This window comes from Seriola dumerili, unplaced genomic scaffold (genome assembly GCF_002260705.1).
Source record: "Seriola dumerili isolate Sdu_G_001 unplaced genomic scaffold, Sdu_1.0 BDQW01000066.1, whole genome shotgun sequence".
NCBI lineage: Eukaryota > Metazoa > Chordata > Actinopteri > Carangiformes > Carangidae > Seriola > Seriola dumerili.
This window is the reverse complement of record NW_019174321.1, coordinates 3,677,100-3,702,008: the sequence shown is the minus strand read 5'-3', so window position 1 is coordinate 3,702,008 and position 24,909 is coordinate 3,677,100. Positions and strand designations below refer to the sequence as shown.

The 24,909-nt window shown below is 39.5% G+C and overlaps 1 protein-coding gene across 1 annotated transcript; it reads left to right on the top strand.

Annotated features, from left to right (window-relative positions):
• Positions 1–5,694: 5,694 nt before the first annotated feature.
• On the top strand, positions 5,695–23,719 carry LOC111219486 (protein SSUH2 homolog). The gene is made up of 12 exons (XM_022742173.1): positions 5,695–5,793; positions 8,852–8,932; positions 9,012–9,084; positions 9,255–9,384; positions 13,134–13,194; positions 14,136–14,257; positions 15,302–15,364; positions 15,538–15,617; positions 16,616–16,708; positions 18,807–18,912; positions 19,185–19,292; positions 20,462–23,719. The coding sequence occupies exons 1-12, from the start codon at positions 5,781–5,783 to the stop codon at positions 20,600–20,602; spliced, it is 1,071 nt and encodes a 356-aa protein (XP_022597894.1). The 5' UTR covers positions 5,695–5,780; the 3' UTR covers positions 20,603–23,719.
• The last annotated feature ends 1,190 nt before the right edge of the window (positions 23,720–24,909 follow it).

Genomic DNA, 24,909 nt, shown 5'->3' with positions numbered 1-24,909 from the left:
TTCCTTATTGTGTTCTTTTGTTTGGTTTTTATTATTTATAACTGACCTTTCATGAACCCCCTCCTCTGAACAGTGATTGTCCAATCATAGCCTAGATACTGTAATTGGGCACGACAGGTGTGTCACTCTTTGAAGCTGTAGTAAGAGTTTACAAAAAGTGGGAGTAGAGGGTGGTGTGTTTTTTTAGTATAAGGAATGGTTGGCAGTGTGTTTATCTTCTCTAATGTTAGCACATCTAGGTAACTAGCTTACTACCAACAGGATTTACTTAACGTTACATCCAAAGCCAAGAGTTAGCATATGACAAGCTAACTACATCCATTTGTGGGGTCACAGTTTGTGTAAATGCCCCGTTCAGGACTGGAACATCCACTGTGTGGCAGTCAGTCCTGAATGATATCAGAGTTTAGATTAACGTTAGCCGCACACTGTCCTTGTAGCATGATATCATGCTCATGTTCATTTTTAAAATAAGTCCAGCTCCCATTAAGTTAATTAGCCAGCTAGCTACAGCCGGGGGAATAAGCCTTAGTGTTTCAGTAAAATTGACAATTGTTCACTTCCGTCTAAAATCAAGGACACAATGTCAATGGTGAATTTTATCACAGTAAACTGTGTATGTGCCACGAGAGAATGTAAACCTTGACAGGAGTAGCGACAGTAACTAAGAAGTGGAGGCTAAGTGAATGCTCAATTGTCTTTTTCTATTTTAGATCATTTCATTTAGTTTTAAAGAATTATCTTCATTTTAACTTAAATTTTTTTGTGTTTTTATTGGATTTATTTTATTTCCACAGTTTGTCTGTTGTATTTATGTGGTTTACTCAGATTTGATTTATCTCTTTGCTCACTTTTTTATTATTTTATTTAGTTTTTTTATGATTTGATTTAATGTTAAATTATTAATCTAATCCTCTCATATGTTTTGTTTGCTTGTTTTATTCACTTGTAATCTCCTGTCTGCAGGAGAAGCACGGATCAAACCTCTGTGATCCACTTCACATAAACACTCTCAGACCGCTATGTCAACCCATGCGGGCCTCCTGGATGTTTACTGTTGCCACGGTGACCTGTGGACTGTTAGCCACAGTTGAAGAAGAGGCACAGCAGCCGTCATGACGACATGGTTACAGGCTGATACCTCTGTGTGGTTGACAAAAAACAGGCTGAGTGTTCAGCTGATGGATGGGACAGTGTCTCACAGTGGGACTTTTCTGCCCTGAGTTCAACCCCTCGGGCTGCACACAGTCCCTGTCTGCTGGGAACCGTACGCAGCCCGACTGGCTGCAGGAATGAATGAATGTTAGCTTGCTAATATTTGCTAATTAGCACTAAACATTAAGTACAGCTGAAACTGATGGGAATGTCATTAGTTTTGCAGGTATTAAGTCTTAAATAAAAGTAATGGACAAATTAAAATGTTGACTTCATAAGGGCACTAGATATTTTTATAATTTATAATAGTTGTTGAGACATTTCACTCAAAACCACAAATGTCAGCCTGCTGGTGGCGCTACAGGAAAAGTCAGGTCATCACTGAATCACTCGTTCATTTTCACAAGAAGTGAACAGAAATTTAGCCGAGCCGCTGTGAAATAACAACAAACTGGTTTAACTCAGCAGCAGTTTATCTGGATACAACATCAGACAGACTGGTTGTCCCAGTTTTTACTGATCAAATATCCTATCTGTTTATTGATCAGGCATTTTGGTGACACACTCACACACACTGTGGTTGTGCAGGGACAGTAGATGGAGGAGGAGTGTTGAACATTGATTTGATGAGGGTAATGGAAAGAATGCATGACTCTGCTCAACCCGGATGACACACACACACACACACACACACACACACACACACACACACACACACACACACGAACATACAGTGATGTGTAAACATCCTCTCAGTGGAGGAGGACCAGAGGCTCAGAGCTGTGAGTTCAGCCCCCTCTTGAATCTGTTATGAACAGATCAGATCATCAGATCACAACATCAGAAAAATTGCCTCCATGTTTCTTCTCTGAGGTGTAAACGTTGTGGAGAAGATTTTCTCAAGGCTGATTTTTACAACTGATGACATTGCTGGACCTGTAGGACCTTCTTCTTTCTCTTCAGTTGTTTAATTTCCAGCAGTGTAGATGAAACTGTTGTAAGGCTAATGTGGATTATTATCTCATGGCTAACAGAGGTTTAGTAAGGACAGCTGATATAATTTACGTCATGTAAACCCCTGCGGCTCTGCTGACACCAAAGTATAATTTGAGCTTTTCTTTTCAATGCTGCAATACTGGCAGATAATCTGAAGAAAATATTAATAGGATTCAGCTAATTATACAGATTTTGCCACTTGTTAATGAACCGATATGTAACACAATGAAAGTAGCTAATTTTGGCTTAATTTCATGTAATATGTTGTGACTACAAGGCTAGCAGTGGATTAACTGTTTGATTATCTTAGCTCAAGGCTAACAGGAGACCTGTTTGTTTTGGTTCAAATGAACTCTGGTGCATTTGCCCATTTAGTAAGGTTTGTTTGAGCTGGTCTAAAAGTAAGCAACTGAAGTCCCTGTCTAAGAAAACAGGACATATTGCAGTTTATGGCACCTGTACTCTGATTGCCCCAACCACAAGATTTTATGATAATAGATGTGATTTTAGCATAAATTAAAAAGCCAAACTTCTTTTAAATCATTTGCTAATCATGAACTGTTCAGTAACCATGGTTACATGTGTAAGTGTGGAATTTTCTGTGATCAATTAGAAATTGAGAAGGTGTTTAGCCAGATTTGATGGTGGGTCCATTTAATGCCAATAAATAAATAGATAATAATATTGACAGTGAAATTAAGAATTAAAAGAATAAAATTAAATAAAAAGGATTCTAAATCTCTTTAAATAGCTCCTGAAGCATGCAGGAAGTGTGTGCATATTTAAGAATAAATAGACTCGTTGTAATTGAGTTAAATTCAGTAATGAATAGTTGCATGAGAGTTAGTAAATTTCGACTTGATGAATGATGAATATGAAATTTCCCTCATAAGATTAAAAGCTTAACAGTGGAGTTGCATCCTCAGGGCTAGTAAGGGTTTTTAGCTCCAATTTTCAAAGTAAGTTTTCCATACAAAACATAAAAAACATAAGCTGACCGACTCTCTCCTTCTCACAGTGACAGAAAACACTGTGAACAGCTAAATGCTGAGCTGTAAACAGACCTGAAAGCTTCAGACTTAGCGAGAGAAACTCTGTTGTACCTGTGTCTGAACACACCGTCAGTGACCTGACCATTATTCTAAAGGACATTTCAAACATTTCAGCCCTTTTGAGGTGTGCTTGATTTACTGACACAGAGGAGAGAACACAGAAAATCAAACACCCCCCCTGTGTTTATTTAAACTGTACAGTTTCCTCTGTGACTGTCTCTGTGTCTGTGGTTCGGGTTTCAGACGTCGGTACTGTAACTCTGCCTCTTTATTCACTCACTCACACACACACTCTCTGACTCTGCCAAGAACTACAGGAATGTAAACTGAAGAAACTCTGCCAGCAGTAAGAGTGTGTGTGTGTGTGTGTGTGTGTGTGTGTGTGTGTGTGTGTGTGTGTGTGTGTGTGTGTGTGTGTGTGTGTGTGTGTGTGTGTGTGTGTGTGTGTGTGTGTGTGTGTGTGTGTGTGTGTGTGTACACGTGTGTTAGACTCTGGCTCCCTCTGCTGGCTCGACACTCTCTTTTTTACAGCTGGTAACCTACATTTCTCTTTACTGAGTTCAATGTTGAGTTCACAATGACCCAAAAAAATCACCAACAACAAGTGGCTTTACAAATTGCTTAATGGGCCACATTGTGTGTTTTCTCTGTAAATAGCAAATGTAATGTAAACATGTAATTTCCTAATTGTAGGAATAATGAGCAATAAATGCATCATGTAAAGTGTGATTTCATTTTGCCTTTCTTATCTGCAGAGCAGCACGTAGCCTAAACTGGTCTGCAATGCTTTGATAAAATGATCAAAATTTTAAATAATTTATTTAATAAGAACATGCAATGGTGAGATCTTATCCAAAATTTGAATTGCATTATCAGTCCAGTCTACTGTTTGTGCTAATGTGCACTGTGGGAAAATGCACCATACTACAGCACAGCATCACGTGAGCGGATAAGCACCTTAAGGTGGGTCCTGCTTTAACACCTAATCTGCCTGACCTGTACTAAAGTCTATAGTTTTAAAACTTTAATTATTTTTGTTTTGTGTGTACATGTTGCATCTTCCTAAATTAATGTAATAAATCAAATTACCAAAAAGCAAATTTGGGGTCTGGTACGTTGAATGGGGGGATTTACAGCAGCCCACAGCTTTTTCTGTCCTTGGCCTCCTAACAAATTAATCCTGCCCTGTCCATATGCTCCTTTGGAGTTCAGACAAAAATATCCATACATTTTAAACCCTACAGGCTCCGACCAGACCACCACATGAGGGCCTGTTTAGAAGCTTAACAAACTCCGAACCAAACCCTAGACTCTTAGTTGATAACCCTGAGATGGGAAACACAGCATGTGCAAAGTGAAGCTCTGACACTGCAATTCACCATGGCAATGGATAAATAAGATAAGATAATAAGAAGAGCAAAACCTCCCTTTGGATCTAGTGGAGATAGAAAGATGAATGTGTGGTAATACACATTTATTTTTTTAAAAACACAGTAGCAGCAGGAGCAGTGAAAGAGCCAGAACGGGAGAAAAGAGTCAATAAGTTTGTATATTTTATTCAACATAGTCCTCTAGACCATTTATTTAGCAGACTTTAATTTCCTTAATGAAATGAAGTGATCTCAGTTCCACAGTTTCCCTCATCTCAGGGTTGAAAAACTCAGGGTTTTCTCTAATCCTGCTTTCTGAAACAGGGCCAGATGTCAGCTTCCATAGAACTGACAGTCAACCTCAGAAATATGTAGAGTCAGGACTCACAAACTGCCTGAACATGCCACAGGGAGAGAGAGCAGCTCCAGACCTGTTGCACTGACGTTAAAAGAGCAGTCTGACATTTTATCAAATATTTCTCTGTCAGAGTCACATTAAACCTGGTGACCCCGCCATGAGGACAAGACCTCAGCTCAGCAATGCTGCAGAACAGCTGCTGAAACAACAATGTCATACATGTTTCTACACCTGTTCAATAAACCAGACTAAAGTGTTCAGGAAGTCCTCTGAGGTTCAGTTTGTAGATGTTGTAGAAATTCTGTCCAGGCCCTCTTACATTATCTGCTCAGCTCTTTAATTGACACCAGAGGGGCGTGTCCAACATTCCTGCCGCAAAGACACTATGACTTTGGCTTTCAAATTAAAAGCCGAGCAGCAGTTCTTTCAAATATCGATTCAATAACATTTATCTGTGCAACAAAAGCAATAAAATGAATTTTAAATGGATGCACCGTGCATCCAAGAAAAAATACAACTAAATAAAATTTAAATGAGTATAATAAAAAGAAAAAAGGTGAGATGTTACATGTTGTAATTTTGAAGACAAACATGCAAAAGCATGACATGATTAAAACCAAAAACCAAATGACATATACAATATATATAACCCATACACACAATCTGTTTCTACTTTTACTATTATTTTCTATTTCACTTAACCTTGCATACATGGTTCGACTTTGATTTTGAAGGTTGACTGGAAGTTGTAGCGCCGCTACAATGCTGCTACCGTTCAGTAAAGGATCTGGGAGGTCGTCTGGGCTTATTAAAACCGAACTGAAGTGAAATTGATCAGAAAGCAGCAGGATGAACAGCGCAGGTAAGAACTGACCACAATCTCACACGCGTGACAGGGCACAACATGGCGAGGGACATACAGTAAAATCGACCACAGCTCCACCCGGCTGCTGCAGGATACGGGCGGAGCAGCGGCAGATAGTCTGCACGGAGCCTCCAGCACACACTGTGCTATTTAAAAAGGAAATGGTCATATACTTCCTCAGCACGGTTTAAACCTATCTTTAGTCTCTTAGTGTAATTTTAGTCCATGTGTAACTCCAGCAGTTTTTCATTTTCATGTTATCTGGTCTAGACAGAAAAAAGATTTATTATGCTATTTTCATAACTCCACTCATTCTTTTGCTGATGTGCTGGACAGTTTAATAAACGTCAAATAACAGTATGCAAACAGTTAACATCTCCAGAGTGATGGACTGTGCATAGTGCCAGTAGGATCATATTGAAACAGAGAGAAATTATATTGACATAAAAAGAAATACATAGGTTAGGGATAATGTGAAGTACAAAAACAAGCAAAAGTAAAGGTACAATGTAGTGACGTTTTAGAAAAGTAAAAGTAATTAAAATGGGATATGGAACAAAATATTGAGAAAATTAAATGCAAAAAAAAAAATCTTCAGTTTCTCTACCTCCTTTCTTTCCTTTTTGCCTCCTCCTTTTTCATTCAATTTCTTCAATCCTGTGGGATTTCAACTGATGGAAACGAGTCCGCATTAAGTGCTAGGGTGTGGTGTGGAGGTGGTGTAGTCTAAAAAGTGGTTTTCATTCTGCTGTGACTCTGCTGTCCTGACTTCAGCGTGGACTTTATTCCACCACTGAGGGAGCAAACAGAGAAGCGTCCTGACCAAGCCTCCTCATCCAGAGGCAGAGGAGTGCGATGTTCAGGCGCTAATGTGTCTTTGACAAAAATTTATCACTGTGGTTCCACAGTTCAAGTTTTAACAGTCTGCTAAGAGATTTTCACACAATACTGAAACTAATGGAAACCAATGGCTGCCTAGAACAGTAGAAACTAGAATTACCACCTCACGGTCGTATGCCTCCACCACTCACACTAGTTTAAGGTGACATCTCTGTTTATCCAGAATCATGTAGAATATAAACCGTTTACGCGATCACACTGACCCTGACCTTTGACCTTTGTCCACCAAAATCTAATCAATTCATCCTCTGAGAACTCGATATCTCAGTCACACCTAGAGGGAACTTCTTCAAATTTGGTACAAACATTCACTTTGACTCAGAGATGAATTGATTAGATTTTGTTGGTTAAAAATCAAAGGTCAAAGTCACTGAGACCTCACAAAATACGATTTTGGCCACAACTCATAAATTCAAACACTAATTATGATCCACTTTGACACAAATGTCGAACAGGATAAAATTATGAAGTGTTGACATTTTATATCCAAATGGCCAAAGGTCTGTTTCACTTTGACATCATAATGTTCTGCAAAAACACCTGTGGCCCAAGATAGCAATCGCACGTTCAAGAATATTTCCTGCAACTTGAATTAGTCATTTCTGTTGCATTTGTCCCATGTGGGTTTGATATGAGTGTACATGCTAGATCTTTGACATGTGACCCTGTGAACTACCTTTAATCACACCAGGCAGTGTCTTGCACAAAGTGAAGATTTCTTTATGGAAGTGAGGATTGAATTCCATTGGTTAGCTGATAATGCACGCCCCAAATCGTGGGATTGTGATGATTGCATTCAAATGAAAGTAATTCGATGAACTGTGTCTTTGATGTTGCTGGGACTGACCCTGACACACTGATCAGTCTCTGTTCGTGTTTCCTGAAAATAAAGCTTCCCTGCTTTTTTTCACTTGTGGTGTGTCTGGTTTCATTTTAACCCCACCGCCATTTAAACTTGACTTACTGGAACAGCTGCAGGGACTGTGTAAGGAGGGGGACTTCCGCAATTCCAGCGAATTTCCAGCAGTCCAACTTAGTCGAGTTAAAACTATTTCTGTATGTTGGTACTATTCTGGTTTCATAATTTTTCTAATTAAACCGGACCATGTGAGGAAATCCTTCTCAACAACAAAGATGTCCAACAGATGAGATTTAACTAAATAAGTCCTACTCTTTATTGATACCCATAGGGGAAATCAGTTCGACAAAGCAGCACAAAGGAAAGCCGGTAACATCAAAGAAATTTCCATAAACAACGAAACGTGAAACATGATTATAATAATATAATTATTGTAATATTATTATTTATATATATATATATATAATAATAGATGCAATAAAAATCTGTGTGTATATACATGTGCAATGCTCATGTGTTGTACAATATCTATGGTCTGAGTCAGTGTAGGCCAGGAAGTATTGGGTGCTCTGGCGTAGTGGAGTGTGATGGCTGATGGCACGAGGGTGCCATCAGAAGTGACATGTAGCTGCATGAGTTTGTGAACTTGCTTCTGAGCTGAGTCCATGCTCTTCCTCATCTCTGAGAATATTAAATAATGTCAGTGAAACTGTTCATTTTAGTTGAGTAGTAGAATTAATAATTTTTACATTATTTTTGGAGACTCACTTAAACAAAACCTTAATTTTTAACAGGTTACATTTGGTTAAAACGAAACATCAAACAGGAGTCACTTGAAATCACCTCTTATTTCTCACTTTTTTTTGTTAGGGGATTTGTGGTACTTTCCATTTTACAAAATGAATAACCCCTAAATAACCCTGTGACAAGAGGCATGAAAAATCCTTAAAAGAACTAGTTTTAAATTTTGAACAATGCACTTATTCACTTTACCAGCAGAGACGAATCATTTCTGGATTTATGTTTCTGCACAAAAGTGGCAATAGACAACTTTCCAATATAGTACATTTCACCACTGCTCATTTCACCACACGACAACGGTTTGTTTAAAAGTCCTGTATATTCATGCTCCACCTACATGGGTGTTTTCACTTATTAGCCCAAACCTCCTAAACTGTCGAACTGAAACTCAGGAAATAAACGCAATTGAGGTCGGGTATTTTCCGTTCTCTGTACTGCTTTACACTTCTTCGGGGGTGTGGTGTAACGAATGTTTCCTTTTGTTGTTTATGTCAGCTGTGTACCCCCCCCTCTCCGCCCCCCCGGCCAACATGTTCAACAGCGTGCCTGGTTATGAGGATACTGTGGCAGGAGGAGGTAAGTGATCTCCAAACCACAAATCTTCACACAATATTCATGTTGTTGCAGCTGCTAAAATGTGTTGCTGTTGCTGCAGGTGGTTATCTGCCCCCTCCCATGCCTGTGCAGCCTTCAGCTCCTCCACAACCTGGCCTTGTACCTGACTGGAGGTAAGACCTGACATCACCTGCTTCACTGAGCTGCTCATCAACCTGTAGCTACAAGCCAATCACAGATAGCGGGATTCTCATGTTGCTCTGTGTGTGTGTGTGTGTGTGTGTGTGTGTGTGTGTGTGTGTGTGTGTGTGTGTGTGTGTGTGTGTGTGTGTGTGTGATGTAGCATCCCATCACTGCCGGAGGATTTGGCTCGTGGGGCGTTCAAGGAGTTTGCGGGATCTCATTGCTGCTACAGTGCAGGTCCAGCCAATGATGGAGTCATCACCAGCATGGAGCCGTTCAACACCTTTAGGGTGATCTGATGTTCACACTGTTTAACTGGTGGTGTCGCTGGCTGCTCAATTTGTTACTTAATGACGCTCCACTCGGGTTCTGTCTGCCTCATCAGCTGATCTAATACGGTCCAAGTTAATTTTACAGAAAGCTTCTCCTTAATCGACCCTTAAAGCTGAGAGGTTGCTTCATGACTTAGACCTCATCATGACCATCTGGTATCAACGTGTGATCTGTAGCTTGCCAAGCTTGAATCAGTGCTTTACACAGCAGCAACTGATTATATGATAAAGCAGCCAATACCTTAGAATACTGGAAACAGCTGCACTATTCATACACGGTCGATCTGATCGGACAATCTGATCACATTCTGCTGCATTAACATCCAGATGTTCATAGCAGGTGGAGATGAGGTAGAAGTGACACACTAGCTGACTCTGCTGTCCGTTGCTCTACATGTGAAGGACAGGATGTGTCCACAAAGAGAGTCTGATGTGACCTCAGATAGTTTTATTTACACTGATAACTGGGATTGTCTCATTAATCCCAGTTATCACAAATGTCAGACCTATGAAATGCATTTTTGATCTCCCAAAATCAGCTAACCTTAGCAATCTTATCAATATTACTCCAGTCACCACTACCCCACACAGAAATGCACCTCAAATATTAAGAATGGCTCTTTTAAACGTCAGGTCACTCACAAATAAATCCTTTTTAATAAATGATCTAATTAGCACCCACAGTCTAGACTTCGCTCTGCTCACTGAAACCTGGTTAGATAGAAATGGTGCAGCTAGACTCATTGAGACTGCTCCTCCCAATTTCAATTTTTTTCACACCACCAGAGCAAACAGGAGAGGTGGTGGAATTGCTGCCGTCTTTTCCGACATTTATAGCTGTAAGGACATCTCTCTCGGCGAATATAACTGTTTTGAATACTTAGCAATATCTGTACACTGTAAAACCTCAATCTTAATAGTCACAGTCTATCGTCCACCTAAAATGAAAAGTGGCTTTCTGGAAGAATTTTCTCAACTACTAGCCAAGGTCTCCACCGACTATGACTGCCTTATCTTATCAGGTGACTTCAACTTTCATATTGACAATGAAACAGATCCAGATGCCACTAACTTTTTGAGTTTGTTGGAGGCATTTGATCTCTCCCAACATGTCCGCGGACCCACCCACAACAAAGGACACACTTTGGATCTCGTCATCACAAAAGGACTTAATATTACTACACCATGTGTAATAGATGTAGCTTTCTCTGACCATTGTTGCATATATTTTAATGTATCTGCTTCTTCTGTATACCATAATGGTTCTCGTACAATCAAAAAACGCATTATCAACAACAACACAATTGAAAGTTTTCAAGGAACCATGAATAAGTTGTCACTGTCCAATGTATCGTCAGCTGGTGATCCTGTGGACAGTTTCAACTCAAAAATACAGAGTATCCTGGACAACATTGCACCAGTCAAAACTAAATATGTAGAAAAACTAAAAGCTCCATGGAGAACTAGGGTAGAGGTCAGTCAGTCTAAAAGAAAGTGTCGCCAGGCAGAGCGACAGTGGAGAAAAACAAAACTTAAGGTTCATAATGAGATTTATAAGGACAAACTGAATGAATATAACAAAGCTATTAAACAAGCTAGACAGTCTTTCTTTTCTAAAATTATAAATGAAAATATCAATAACAGTAAAGTACTTTTCTCCACTGTTGACAGACTCATAAATCCACCATCCACCATCCCATCACATTTGGTGTCTACAGAAAAATGTGAGCAATTTGCTTTATTTTTTGATAGCAAAGTTAACACAATCAGACAAAACATCAGTGCCCTCAGACCAAAAAATGATCCTCTCCATCCTCTCTCCAGGGGCTCCAGTTGTTTTATGTCTCAGTTTGACCGCTTAGATCCAACAGATCTCTCTAATATTGTTGGTCAGCTCAGGTCCTCCACCTGTTGCTTGGATCCTATTCCAACAACATTTTTTAAAACCGTCTTCAATTGTTTAGCACCCGAAGTTTTAAAAATCATAAACTGGTCTCTTCAGTTTGGGATTTTCCCCACATCACTTAAAACAGGCGTCATAAAACCACTCCTGAAGAAAAAGAATTTGGATCCAAATGATATAGCAAACTATCGGCCCATCTCCAATCTGCCATTTCTTAGTAAAATACTTGAAAAAACTGTTTACATTCAACTCAAAAAATATCTCACATCAAATAGCCTCCTAGATATTTATCAATCAGGTTTTCGTCCCCACCATAGTACAGAAACAGCTCTCATTAAAGTAATAAACGACCTGCATATAAACACAGACTCCAAAAAAATATCCATTCTTGTTTTACTTGATCTCAGTGCTGCCTTTGATACGGTTGACCATAAAATTCTGCTAGAGAGACTCGAGAAATGGGTGGGCTTATCTGGTCCTGTTCTTAAATGGTTCAATTCATACTTACATGACAGGAAGTCGTATGTTTCCATCGGCGACTTCTCTTCCAAAAAAAAGGACGTCACATGTGGGGTTCCCCAGGGGTCAATTCTTGGACCATTACTGTTCAACCTGTATATGCTTCCACTTTCACATATCATCACTAACCATAATGTTAATTACCACAACTATGCAGACGATTCGCAACTCTACATTTCTCTATACCATGATGACTTATCTCCCATACAGTCCCTCACCCAATGTATAAGTGACATTAACAAATGGATGACTGAAAACTTCCTGCAGTTAAATAAAGACAAAACAGAAATACTAATCTTTGGTGCACAGACTCAAAGACTGAGAGTGGCTGAACACCTCAAGTCCCTCTCCCTGGAGAGTAAAACTGTTGCAAAAAATCTTGGCATAATCATGGATAGCAATTTAAACTTCAGGAGTCATATTAATCACATCACAAGATCATCTTTCTACCACCTAAAAAATATATCTAAGTTAAAAAGTTTTCTATCAAAATCTGACTCTGAAAAATTAATTCATGCATTCATAACTAGCAGATTAGATTACTGTAACGGCCTATTCACTGGCCTCGCAAACACAAGCATTCGACAATTACAACTAATTCAAAATGCAGCAGCACGTATTCTCACTGGTACAAAAAAATATCAACACATCACACCCGTTCTTAAAACCCTGCACTGGTTACCCGTCAAAAAAGAATAGATTTCAAAGTCCTCCTGTTAGTTTATAAAGCACTAAATGGTCTTGCACCTCAGTACCTAACAGACATGCTAATTACCTACACACCAGTAAGACCCCTCAGGTCCACAAACACTAGTACACTAGTCATTCCCCGCACCAAAACTCAGGAAGGGGAGGCTGCATTTTCTGTTTATGCCCCACGCAGGTGGAACAGTTTGCCTGAGGCAGTAAAGACTGCCCCGTCAGTCAATCTTTTTAAAAATAGGTTAAAAACTTTTCTCCTCTTAACAGCGTTTGATTGAACGTGTGTGCGTGTGTGTGTGTGCGCTTGTCTACTCTGTGCTATTTGTATTGTTTGTTATTGTTTTGTTGTATGCTGTAAAGCGCATTGTGTCTGCCTTGTGCATGAAATGCGCTCTATAAATAAAGTTAAAGAAAGAAAGATGACTCTCGCATGAGTGTCATGTGACCTCAGACTTCCATGTGACGTGAGGTGAATAAAACTCAGTGGTAGAAATGTCTAGAACCAATGAAGCCTCTGTTAGCTCGAATCTATTTGAATGTATTCATTTATTTGTATACTGACTTGATTTGATCTGTTCTCTAGTACCGATTGGAGACATTCACTGAGTCCAGGTCAACTGAATGGGCCCACAAACCTTATGAAGGTACACACACACACACACACACACACACACACACACACACACACACACACACACACATAGTGGAACTAAGTTCAAAGGAACCAACATAGGGAGGGCCATCACCTTTCCTTTGTTGAGCTAATTCACCCGGAAATTTAAAGTTTTCTTTCATTTGCAGTTTTGAAATTTTATATGGTTAACATTTTAAGTAAAGTATATGACCTAAATAAATAGTTTGACAGACTATTTACCACATCTACAACATTACTAGAGCCTCTCAGGGCCCTGCCCTCCCTCACAAGCTAATCTTATGTTGCAAGTGACGAGGCTGCACTTGTTGGAAGCTAATTCACCATTACACTGCGAATAAAAGTTGACACCAGTGAAGTCTTATTCTGTAGTATTTTATTATGAAAAACAATAATATAGTAACCGTTTCTCAGTGAAAGGGCCAGAGTAAAATGGCTTTCCACCATCCAGAAGACAAACAGTCCGCAAAACAGTCAACATGTCATGAAATATGTATGTGAATTTGATTGTGTCTTGTATTAACAGCCTGTTTTCTAAACACTGATAAAAGTGTCCTTGATTGCGAACAGTTTTCCCATTAAGCTATGTGACTCGTGATAAACAGATTTTAAAAGGAATGGTCAAAATTTATGCATCAGAGGTAGAGATATCCTGAGTTTAAGTCTCTAATATAGATAAACTTCAAAAACGATTTCCCATAATGCAGTTTGATAATGTCTTTCATCAGACCCTCCCTGTCTGGTAAACACCCGTGTCTTTCAATCTCCACACCTTCAGTTTGTGATGCATGTTTTCAGTTTTAAGTCTGAAGCCATTAAGCCCAAGCTCAGATGACATCACTGTGACATCACTATAGCAGCAGCCATCTGGGATATTTTTAAAGATTTTTTGATTGACAGGTGATGAAGACATCTCTTTTGTGTGACTGACAGGTGAGCCGGCTGACTTCTACACCCAGACTGCACCCCGGCCTTGGGAGGTCCCGGCCACGGCCCCCAGCCTCTTCACCGATCACAAGCAGGAGATTCGGGTCCCCTACACTTCATCCATCAAGGTGATTGTTAACTGGAGCTGTCCGTCAAAGATTGCCTTGTTGCTATGGTTACCTGCTGCTTAATTTACCTTGAGTTATGATTTAGAACTGAGGTTTGAATGTTGACCTGAAAGCCAGTCAGAGAGCAGGATTCCCTGTTGCCGGGTAAATTTAGTATTTAGAGTCCGACTAATCCTGGGAAGGTTAGAGAAGTCCTTTAGAGAAGTTGCAGAGGTCTCCGAGGAAGTTCTAGTGATCCCTGAGGAGGTCCGAGGACGGTGAGGACATTCCAGGGGTCCTGACACAAGTTTAAATGCTCCTTGAGGAGGATCCACAGGGCCTTGAGGGGCTTTCATGGGTCCTTGAGGGGTTCCAGAATTTCTTGAAGATGTATTACAAGCTCTCCAGGAAGTTTCCAGGATGCTTGAGACAGTTCAAATTGTCCTTAATAAGATTTCAGAAGTCGCTGAGGATGTTTTATAAGAGGTTTCAGGGGTCTCTGGCTGTGTACCAGAGGTCCTTGAAGGTGTTTCAGTGGTCATTGAGGAGGTTCCAGTCCTTGAATATGTGAATGTTTGTTTTGGGACCATCTGGAAAATAGGATGATTCATTTGAAGGGGTTTATCCTGATGTGGTAAGACAGACATGTTCAAAGTTCCTTGAAGATGTTCCTGAATTCATTGAGGGTTTCCAGAAGTCATTGAGAAGATTCCATAGGACTTGAAAAGCTTCCAGGGGCCCTTGAACAAATTCCAGAAGTCATTAAAGCTGTTATAGGGTCCCTTGTTGAGGTTGTTGATGTCCCCAAGATTTGAGTACAAGAAGTTCTGAACAGGTTCCAGGAGCCCTGGAAGATCCTCTTGGGAGACTTGGGGGTTCCAGCATCCTTTGAAATGTTCTAGGGGTCTTTGAAGAGCTTCCATGCTGTCCTTTAGGAGGTTACTGGGGGCTTTTGAGGAGGTTTTATGTGAAAGCTCCAGGGATCCTAAATTAAATTAGAACATAAGGTAACATTGTGTGTGTGTGTGTGTGTGTGTGTGTGTGTGTGTGTGTGTGTGTGTGTAGGACTGCCAAGACTGCCACAGCACAGGGGAGATTCCATGTGAAGATTGCCATGGAAATGGATACGTAAGTATATATTTTTTTTATGTTAAGTTTACGTTTTTTTTTACAAAGCAACATTAAAAGTTTGATGTGGATATAAAATTAGAAACAAACAGATAAAAGTGATTAAATGTGAATGCATTTAAACAAGACATTTTCATATTTCTGTGTGAGTCTCTGTCTGTCTGTCTTTGTAGAAACAGTGCAGCTGGTGTAATGGCTCTGGGACAAATAATGATGAAAACTGCACTCACTGTAACGGTACCGGCAGAGACAGGTACTGCAGGGGCGTCCAGGAGTGGGTTTTTTGGGTTGTGACACTGAAATCTGAAGTCTGCTCATATCGTTGAGTGTTGTTCCCCTCTTAGATTTGTTTATAGTAAATCTATCCAGCTTTTCTCAAAGAAAAGTCAAAAAAATAGATGTATGTTTGGTAGCTGATACATACACGCATCTTTCTAATCATCTAATGACCCCTCAGATATATCTCAACACCCCTGACCTCGCGAATTAAAATTGAACTCCTTAAGATTTCAGTCTTTTTTGTCAAGTAATGTCAGGGCCAGTATCCCTGATATCAATACTGATATTGATCATTTTTATTGTTAAAAGCAACTAATGTACTGTCATGTAAGGCATCAATAGGCTACTTCTCAGTATCTTTTAATCACCACCGAATACTTTGTCAAACATGAGGGATTTCTTTTTACTAAATTACATGTTTAAACACAAGACGGTTTTAATGGTAAATAATGTGTATTCGTGTATTCGTATGTGCAGAATGTCCCATTCCCAAGTGCAACCAAACAAACTCACATTGTTGTAATAAAGACATTAATCAATAATAATTGCAGCCATCATCTGATTTTGAATTAGAGTTTGTTAGCTTGGTTGGCTTGTGGTTGCTCCTCCTTGTTGATACGCTGCATAAAAATGCAGCAGACTACTGTATTCTTGTTTTATAGATGTGTTTTTGATGAACATTCACAGTCAGCGCTATATACGCTGTGATAAATGCGCTGCGGTAACTGTGACTGCTTCACAATAAAATATTTAGCAAACCATGTCTCATCCAGTTCAACGCTTACTGTGAGGTAGCAGCAGACCTGGATACGGTGCCACCACTCAGGCTTGCAGGCAATTTTTCCCAGTGGCCTCTTGTGGTATTGCAGCGTAAAAAACTAAAAGTTTTGAACTGTTCCATAACAGAGTCACACCATTCTTTGTGTGTGTGTGTGTGTGTGTGTGTGTGTGTGTGTGTGTGTGTGTGTGTAGGTGCTCAGACTGTGATTCTCAAGGGGTGAAGAAGTGCACAACCTGTAAAGGAAAACGTCAGCTGCTGACGTTCATCCAGCTCAAAGTGGAGTGGTGAGTACTGATACTACAACTGTCGGTCTCAAAGAGTTTCCAGGGGTCCTTGAACAAGTTCCAGAAGTCCTTTATGATGTTACAAGGATCATTGAAAAGGTACCTGGGGTCTTGAAAGAGATTTCAGTGGTCCTCTACAGTCCCTACAGTCCTTGAATATGTTTCTGTGGTCCTGGAAGATGTTCTAGTTGTCCTTAATGAGATTCCTAGGTTCTAGGGGGTTTCCAGTGGTCCTCAAAAAGGTTTAGATGGTCCTTTAGAAGGTTCCAGGCGTTCTTTAGATGTCTGGAGTCCTTGAGGAAGGCTCTTAAGGCATTTTAAGTTGAGAGGGATCTTCGAGGGATTCCAAAGGTCCTTGGGGATGTTCTCAGAGACCGTGAAAGAGGAGAGAAGAGAGGTTACAATGAACAGTTGTCGTTCAGCAGGTACCATAGGCAGGGCCTTATAGAGCTGCCAGGGGTCATTAAGCATTCCAGATGTCATGTTATAGTCCTGTTGGGTTTGTTCCTTTAATGATATTTATAAGGGCCCTTGAGAAGGTTCACATTGCCCTCAAGGAGGTTCCTAGAGGTCCTTGCGGAGGTTCCCGGAGTCACTGAAGATGTTGCATTAGTCCAGGTAGATGTTCCTGGATGTATGATTATCTTGCAAAGCCTAGTGTGAGAACCCGATCATGAAGTAGAACAACTGGTACATGGGGAACTGAGAGATGGTGAGATGTAACTCTGTGAGTTTTAGTTGTTCTTTGGTAACATCAACAGACAGTTTCCCTTCCTCCGATACCAGTTTGGTCTGCCCGGCATAATGGAAGTGAATTTCACCAGTGTTGATTTCATGGGGCCTTAAAGGAGCTTGCAGGGGTTGTTGTGATTCCAGAGTACTTTCAATATATTACATTTGTCCTTTAAGAGGTTTCTTGTGGCCTTGAGGACTTTTTAATTGTCCATGAGGAGGTTTTTTGACAGGGTACCAGAGGTCATTGAGGAGGCTCCCTGAATCCTTGAAGATGATTCCAGGGGTCTTTAAAAAGCTTCATGGGTAATCAGTAGTCGTAGATGTTACAGTGGTCTTTGAGGAGGTTGTGGCAGTCCTTGAGAAGGTTCAGATGGTCCTTGAAGAGGTTACAGAAGTCAGTGAAGATGGTCCTTGAGGTTGCTCTACAGCTGGTACTAGATCTGATCACAGACCTGACCTAGTGGGCTGAAAGCAACAAACACTGAACCAGATACAAAATTAATTAATTTGGACAGTGTTGTCATTGATGACGCTGGTTCCCTCTGGTGGCATAAAAGTAGAACTGCATGTGAATTTGAATTGATGCAAATACATACTGTACACTATTTAAAATGTTTTAAAAACTGATGAATGAAATACAGTATGTGTATTTAGAACAGTATGTGTATATACAGTATCTTTTGTATGTGTGTGTTTGTGTGTGTTAACACAGGCGTGGCCAGTGTTGTTATACTTACACCTCATTGAAAGAATGTACTGTTCTTCCTGAAATGTGTTGAAATTAAAAGCTCTTCTGTCTGTGAAACATAAGCTGTGAAAGGAGCTGAATTTTTCCTTATTCTGCAAAGATCCTGGACAAATAACCTGGACAAAATTTGGTACCCTTTAAAAGCGGTGATAAATTAGCAGGTTATAGCAGGCTGTTGCCTTCAATCAGTATCACATGTGTCTTCAATCTTATAATCAATCATTCAGCCTATTTCAATTGAGAAAAATGCTCATTGGGCAATCATTACAGCTGCAAGGGAACAAGACAAGAGAAAGAAAAGAGTATTTTGAGGAGACAAGGAAGAAAATAATTGCCAACCATGGTTAAGGTAAAGGCTTCAAGACCATCTCCAAGTACCTTGATGCTCCTGTGACCACAGTTGCTAATATTATGAAGAATTTGCCACAAAATATAAATATCAGTGCCCGAATAGTTTTGTCCATGCTATTTTCATTTATGTAATAAAATGTTACACTGAAAATCAAAAGCAACGTGTCTGTTCTGTTAAACCAACACTTTTTGCCACGTCTGTATGTGTTTATATGTGAATAAATGTGTTTATGTGTTTATATATTTGTGTATCTCTGTGTTTAGGACTAACCATGTAGAGGACCACGTGGTGGAGCAGAACTCTGGTCTGAAGGTTGACGATCTTCGCTCCGTCAGCGGAAAGGAGCTGTTCAAGAACAACCAGTTTCTGGTACGCACACACACGCATATGTATGTTGGTCTTTTAGTTGTGAGGACACTCAATGACATGATGCATTTCCCTGGCCCCTTACCCTAACCTTATCCATTACAAATAAATGTTAAGCTTCAGCCCTAACCCAGTCCTGATTCTACTGTAACTCTTAAACCAAGTCTTATCAATCAAACAGCCCTTTGAAGGTGTGAGGACTGGCAAAAAATGTGGACAGCAGTTTGTGTTACTGTCAGTACTGTGTGCCAGTCTCTCTGTCTGTCTCCTCTCAGCTCTACCCAGTGCTCGGATTCCCAAACCCGGCCATCGCTGAGGCCTCCGAGCGTATGATCAGAGACCACCAAAGCAAGTACTCCCAGACCTCCAGGATCCTGCAGCAGGTAGGCCACCTCAAGAGAAAATTATTGTAGCCCTCATAAAATATTTTAAGAAATTTAGGAGGAGGCAATATACAGTACTATGCAAAAGTTTTAGGCATTGAAAGTCAAGTGAGGCTTTCAAAACTAAAGCCATGAACAGTTTTTATTTATCAGTTAACACAAAGTGCAGTAAACAGCACCAGTTCTCCTCAGTACACTTGCTCACAATTTTTCAAGGTAGTTGGCAGGTAGGTTGTTCCACTTACTCACTCGTCCATTATATAATGTTTGCTACATAGAAGACTCACTAGATGATAAGTGCAGACAGCAGAGCATCTGCATCATGTGTGATGCAAAATGCATTAAAATACATGGTATCTTACAAGATGTCTTTTATGTATTATGTATGTTTTGTGTCCACAGAGAAACCTTTACTCTATTTTTGTCAGTTTGGGTTGTTTTAAGTGGTTCACTCTGTATGAATTGCACTATTGCCTGTGGCAAATTTCCCCTCAGGAAAATAAAGTACAGCTTATCTTATCTTAAAATTACCTTTTCTCAAACCAACAATAGCCCCATTTTTGTTATATCTCTCTCAAGTATTTGAAGAAGGCGTTTTTATCACTGTATGATAGGCGTTTTGATAATAATTTATGAAAACCTGCTGCTCAGGCAGAGGAGGAGATGGGTCACTGCACAGTCGGAAACATCTGAGGAGTATTATGCATGCCAGGCTCTCTCAGCCAACATTACTGCCTAACCTGTTGTGTAAGCGAGACAAATTATTCTTCTACAGCACTTTCACAAGACATGCCACAATTCATGATGGTCTAGCTTGATTGATGTAGGGTTCAGCTTCTGTACAAATGTTGAAAATCTGAACAGCACTACAAAATGGTTGATTCAATATAGTAGTGGGCGAGTGGATGTTTTGAACAGCGCCAGAGTCAGGCTGACTGTTTCCCCCTGCTTCAAGTGTTTATGCTAAGCTAGGTTAATCGCATCCTGACTCTTACCTAGCACACAGACACCAGACACAGGACTGACATCCATCTGAGAAAGAAAGAGTAGGAGTATTCCCAAAAATGTTGAAACTATTCCTTTAAAATTACTCTCTCTCCCTCTCTCTCTCTCTCTCTCTCTCTCTCTCTCTCTCTCTCTCTCTCTCTCTCTCTCTCTCTCCATCTCAGAGGCAGCTGGTTGAGTTGATCCCCATCACTAAGGTGAACTACAAGTGGAAAGGCGACAGTCACGTCTACTTTGTCTACGGCAACGAGCACCAAGTCAGCGCTGACAACTACCCAGCAACCTGCTGCTGTGTCATCCTGTAGACACACACACACACACACACACACACACACACATACACACACACTCACACTCACTCACTCACTCACTCACTCACTCATTACTGTCTATCTTTCATATTAGCCTCTTTGTCCTGGACAAATTTTAACCAATCACTGTACAGATCTTCTAAGATCTAAATTCTAATTCTAATTCTAAGTCTAGGTCTAACATGTTAATCCAGGGGTGTCAGATTTTTCTGTCGGGTCCAAGTATTGCAGATTAAGATACATACACATGCACATTGACACACACACACACACACACACACATTGTTTACTGTGGCCACCTGTAAAGTAAAAGGCAAAGCTGAAACTAAAGTAGTAAAAGGGAGAGTAACATGTGACTTTCTCCTTGTTGGCATCAAAGGTAAAACCACAGCAGCCTTTTCTGACATTTTGTCCACATTTCAATTAGAATTATTTGTATTAATTAGTTGTTCACATTCACAGTGAACTTCCAACAGTGTATTATAAAGACGCATAGTCTGAATTGTAGACTGTCCCCGCTAACATCAGTGCTCCTCACTAAAAAACAAAAAGATCCTGCAGCAACTGGATTTATCTTTTTGTTTTTGTACTTCCTGAACTTTCTGCCTAGTTCTGACTCTCAGCCTCTACCTCGTGTTAGGACGTTTGCAGTACATTTTGTCTTGTCTTTAATCTTTGACAGACCTGAATTGTTGATATCGAAAATTAAGATTTTTTATCAATAGTATAGAAGAAAGATCTTCTGGTTAAATCTGCCTCCTCAGAGTCCATTATCGTCTCTGTGTGGACACCTGTGTTGATCATCATGTCTCTGATGCCATGATCACTTACCAAAGATATTTTTCTTGTTAAAAAGCATTTCTGCTGAACAGTTAACCTCAAACACGTGCCAATATGTGCCATTTAATATCCTCAGTATTGAGTGGAAATCTAGTTTATGTCCAAAATGCTGCTGTTTCAAGAACAAGTAGAAGGTTTAAGGAAAAGAACAAATAGATGAAATGTGAGAAATGACAGGTGAAATCTAAGTAAAACATAAGAAATAATAAGGAAAAAAATAGATGTATGAAGTTTTAATCTGATAGGGATAGATATATATTAGGAGCTATATAAATCTTTTTATTATTATATGAGCAGGCGAACTCCACAGTGACTCATGTCATAAAATAACAATAGAAACTGTTCATCTGGTTTCTACTTGTGTCTTTCTTCTGTGGTTTAAAGGTAGAAACCACTTGAGTTTGTTTAAACTGTGGAGATCACCAAAAATCATACCAGAAACAAAGACTGATACTTTTTGATTTGTAAAGCCTGCCAGCGTTGAAGCAAAATTCATTTGCATGTCTGTGAAAATATTTTAATCCTCAAAGCTTGATGACATATTAACTGCTCACGCGGCTAGTTGGTGAACTTCTGTAAGCGGTGAGCTAACTTTTAACTAGCTCAGTTTGTGCCATTCATGTCTTAGCACATTACAGAGGTAACCATTTGTGTCTCTGAGAGATAATTAACTGAGGATTTCTGACACACTCACCGCTGTTCTGACAGTATTTTCAGAAACACAGAAGACTCTTCTGAACACCTGGATGGAAAAAATGTTATCTCTGCTGCATAAAAAAAGATTTCATTTAAAAGGACTATTTAACTGTTTCCCAAGTTGCGAATGAGCAGAAGATAGCAGGCTGCTGTCTTTGTTTTGATTCAGAAGCAGGTGCACAAACTTGAGGAAAGTCTTTTTGTCATGCAGCATACTGAATATTTTCTGGAAATACCTTCAGAACAACACTAACAGTAATTGCTATTGCTCAGTAGCAAAGATTGGTTTGTCATCTTTCCATGTTTACATGTTTACAGTTTAGTAAAAGCCTTACTTAGCCTAGGCTAAATGACATTATCACATTATATCCGTAGTTTGCAGCATAGAAATAGGTCTATATAAATAATATACCTGATGTTCTCACAGCTGTTTAATATCCATGTTAGTTCTTGTTTACGCTCTGAAGACTTTTTTTTAATACCAGTGTAAAACATTTCAGCAGTCGGCTTAATTTTCTGATGTTAACGCATGCTTGAATTCTCTGAACACAGTATTAGTTTGACTTTGGCGTCATCATTAGACTTAAATGGTGCTGAGTGGAATGTCTAAATGTCTAGCTGTTTAAATGCCTTAAAACCATTCTGTGACAAACAAATATCTCTGCTACTACTAACCTGATGTACCTGATGTTATTACTCCGTTTGTATTAGTAGAGTATCAGTTATATGTAATTGTTGAATATAAACTGCCTCTCACCTGCTTCTGACAGTTGTGCTCTAAGGTTGATGAATGCTGTAAAATGTTATCTGACAAATAATGGATAAAGGAATAAAGTAATCTGAATTGCTGACAAAATAAGATAAGAGAGAGTTCACCTCAAAATGAACTTTATCAGGAAGCTGGAAAAAAAATGAAAGAGGATATTTTCCAATAATAAACTGACAATGAATGTGGAAGTACAGAGAGTCACAGAGCTCGAAGCAGCTCAGTCACTTAATACCAAACATCAAGTAACTGTGAGAGGTTTGGGATCTAAAATTTTATGATCTCATCCAAAAACTCATGTTTTTACTTACTTATCTCAGGTTGACACCCAGGATTCTTTACTTCACCATGTTGGTAAATGCAGTTTCACAACAGAAGGTATTCATTTTAGGTTGAGTAAGGGCTGACGTGAAGAACCAGCTCCTACAGTTACTGTTGCAGTATGGGTTGTGTGTAGCAGGAGTTTCTTGTAATGTGCTTTGTTGCCACAAATTAAAATATATTCATGACTAGTGAAAACAAGTAAAAAGTTTCCTCCAACACCTTTGCCTCAGAAACGGATCAGAAACTGAATCGTCTTTTACAAGAGCAGTGTTCAACATAAGGAGAAGCTCAAAGTAAAGAGTATGTGACACAAATCAGCTATACGGAAGTGGGGTTTCTGTTCTGCTTTAATGGAAGTATTTCATGTTTCAGGCTTAATTTTACCCAACAAGATTATTTTTAAGTGCTTTTCATCTTTAGAAAGTCATTTTCCAAAAACAGGTGTTTGAAACCATAATTAGGGCGAATATACCTCAACAGTCCTTCATATTTAATCCAACTTTTAGTTCCATTTTGATCATTATACTCAATTAGACAAACTTAAAAGTCAAATTTCTTTGTACCATTAATAATTTGTACAGAAATTGGGAGATGGAGGACCGTTTAGGGACAGTTAGACTGGAAGAACTACTATTTTTGTACTTATTTGTGTATTTCCCCCCTAATTTTTGTAGCTTAGAGGTTTAATTTTTCAGTACTTTTAACATATTTCTTTTTTTGCGGCAGGTTACTGTGTTTTATTTGTTTAGTTTTGTGCAGAAGATGCATGATGATGTAGTTGGTGTGGTTTTGGGTTGTTTGCTTGAGCCATGTTTGCTTGTGTTTCACTCGTTATTACAGACTGACTGTTCTGTTGTCTGTTAGTGTCTGTATTCTCTGTCAGGATTATGCAAAAGTTTGAAATCTAATTTTAGCAGAAGTTACCACAAGGGGCCACCAGATCCACCTGAACTGAAACATTCAGGATTCACACTGTAAAGCTACATTCAACAGTATTTCATATCAACAAGGGATCACATGACTCTGTGTAATGTGAAACTACTTTGGTGTGTTTTAGTGAACATACATAACGTATATGGAAACTATGGAGAAGATAGTTGAGTCAGTTCTCTCTCTGTCTTTGTTATCTCTCCTGTGCCTGTCACTCATGCAGCTCGACTAATTCCACCAATCAGCCTGCAGTCTCACTTCCTGCTGCTGTTACTGTAAGATTAACATGCACAGCAACAAAACAACTATGCACATAGATTGTTGGAGATCTACATTCCTGTTGTTTTTCCTCTTCTTGGTTAAAAATGACGGTAGTTTCCTCCCTGTGTTTTATTTCCTGCATGAATCTTCCTCTGTCTGCTAAAAGCGAGCCCTGCCAGATAAACATGTGTCTGTCAGCTGATCTGAGGCTTTTAACATGTTCAAATTTGTCAGATAAACAAGGGAATCCCCTGATCACACTGAGTGATTTTACTAAGTTATTTTTCATGTGATTCACTCACATACAGAATCATTTGTATTTGACTAAAAAAATAATTAATAATTTGACAGTGAAAATAGGCAGGAAATGTGTAATACCATAGCAGATGTAGAAGCTCTGCCCTGTCAAATTTTTTGATTTGGGGAAGTTCATACTCGCGCAACCCCAGCCAACATTACTGTAGATAGTTTGCCAAACACATCA

Coding starts and splice junctions, on each gene's coding strand:
- LOC111219486 (XM_022742173.1), top strand. Junction 15,365..15,537: donor ATTGCCATGGAAATGGATAC/GTAAGTATATAT, acceptor CTGTCTTTGTAG/AAACAGTGCAGCTGGTGTAA. Junction 16,709..18,806: donor ATCCAGCTCAAAGTGGAGTG/GTGAGTACTGAT, acceptor CTCTGTGTTTAG/GACTAACCATGTAGAGGACC.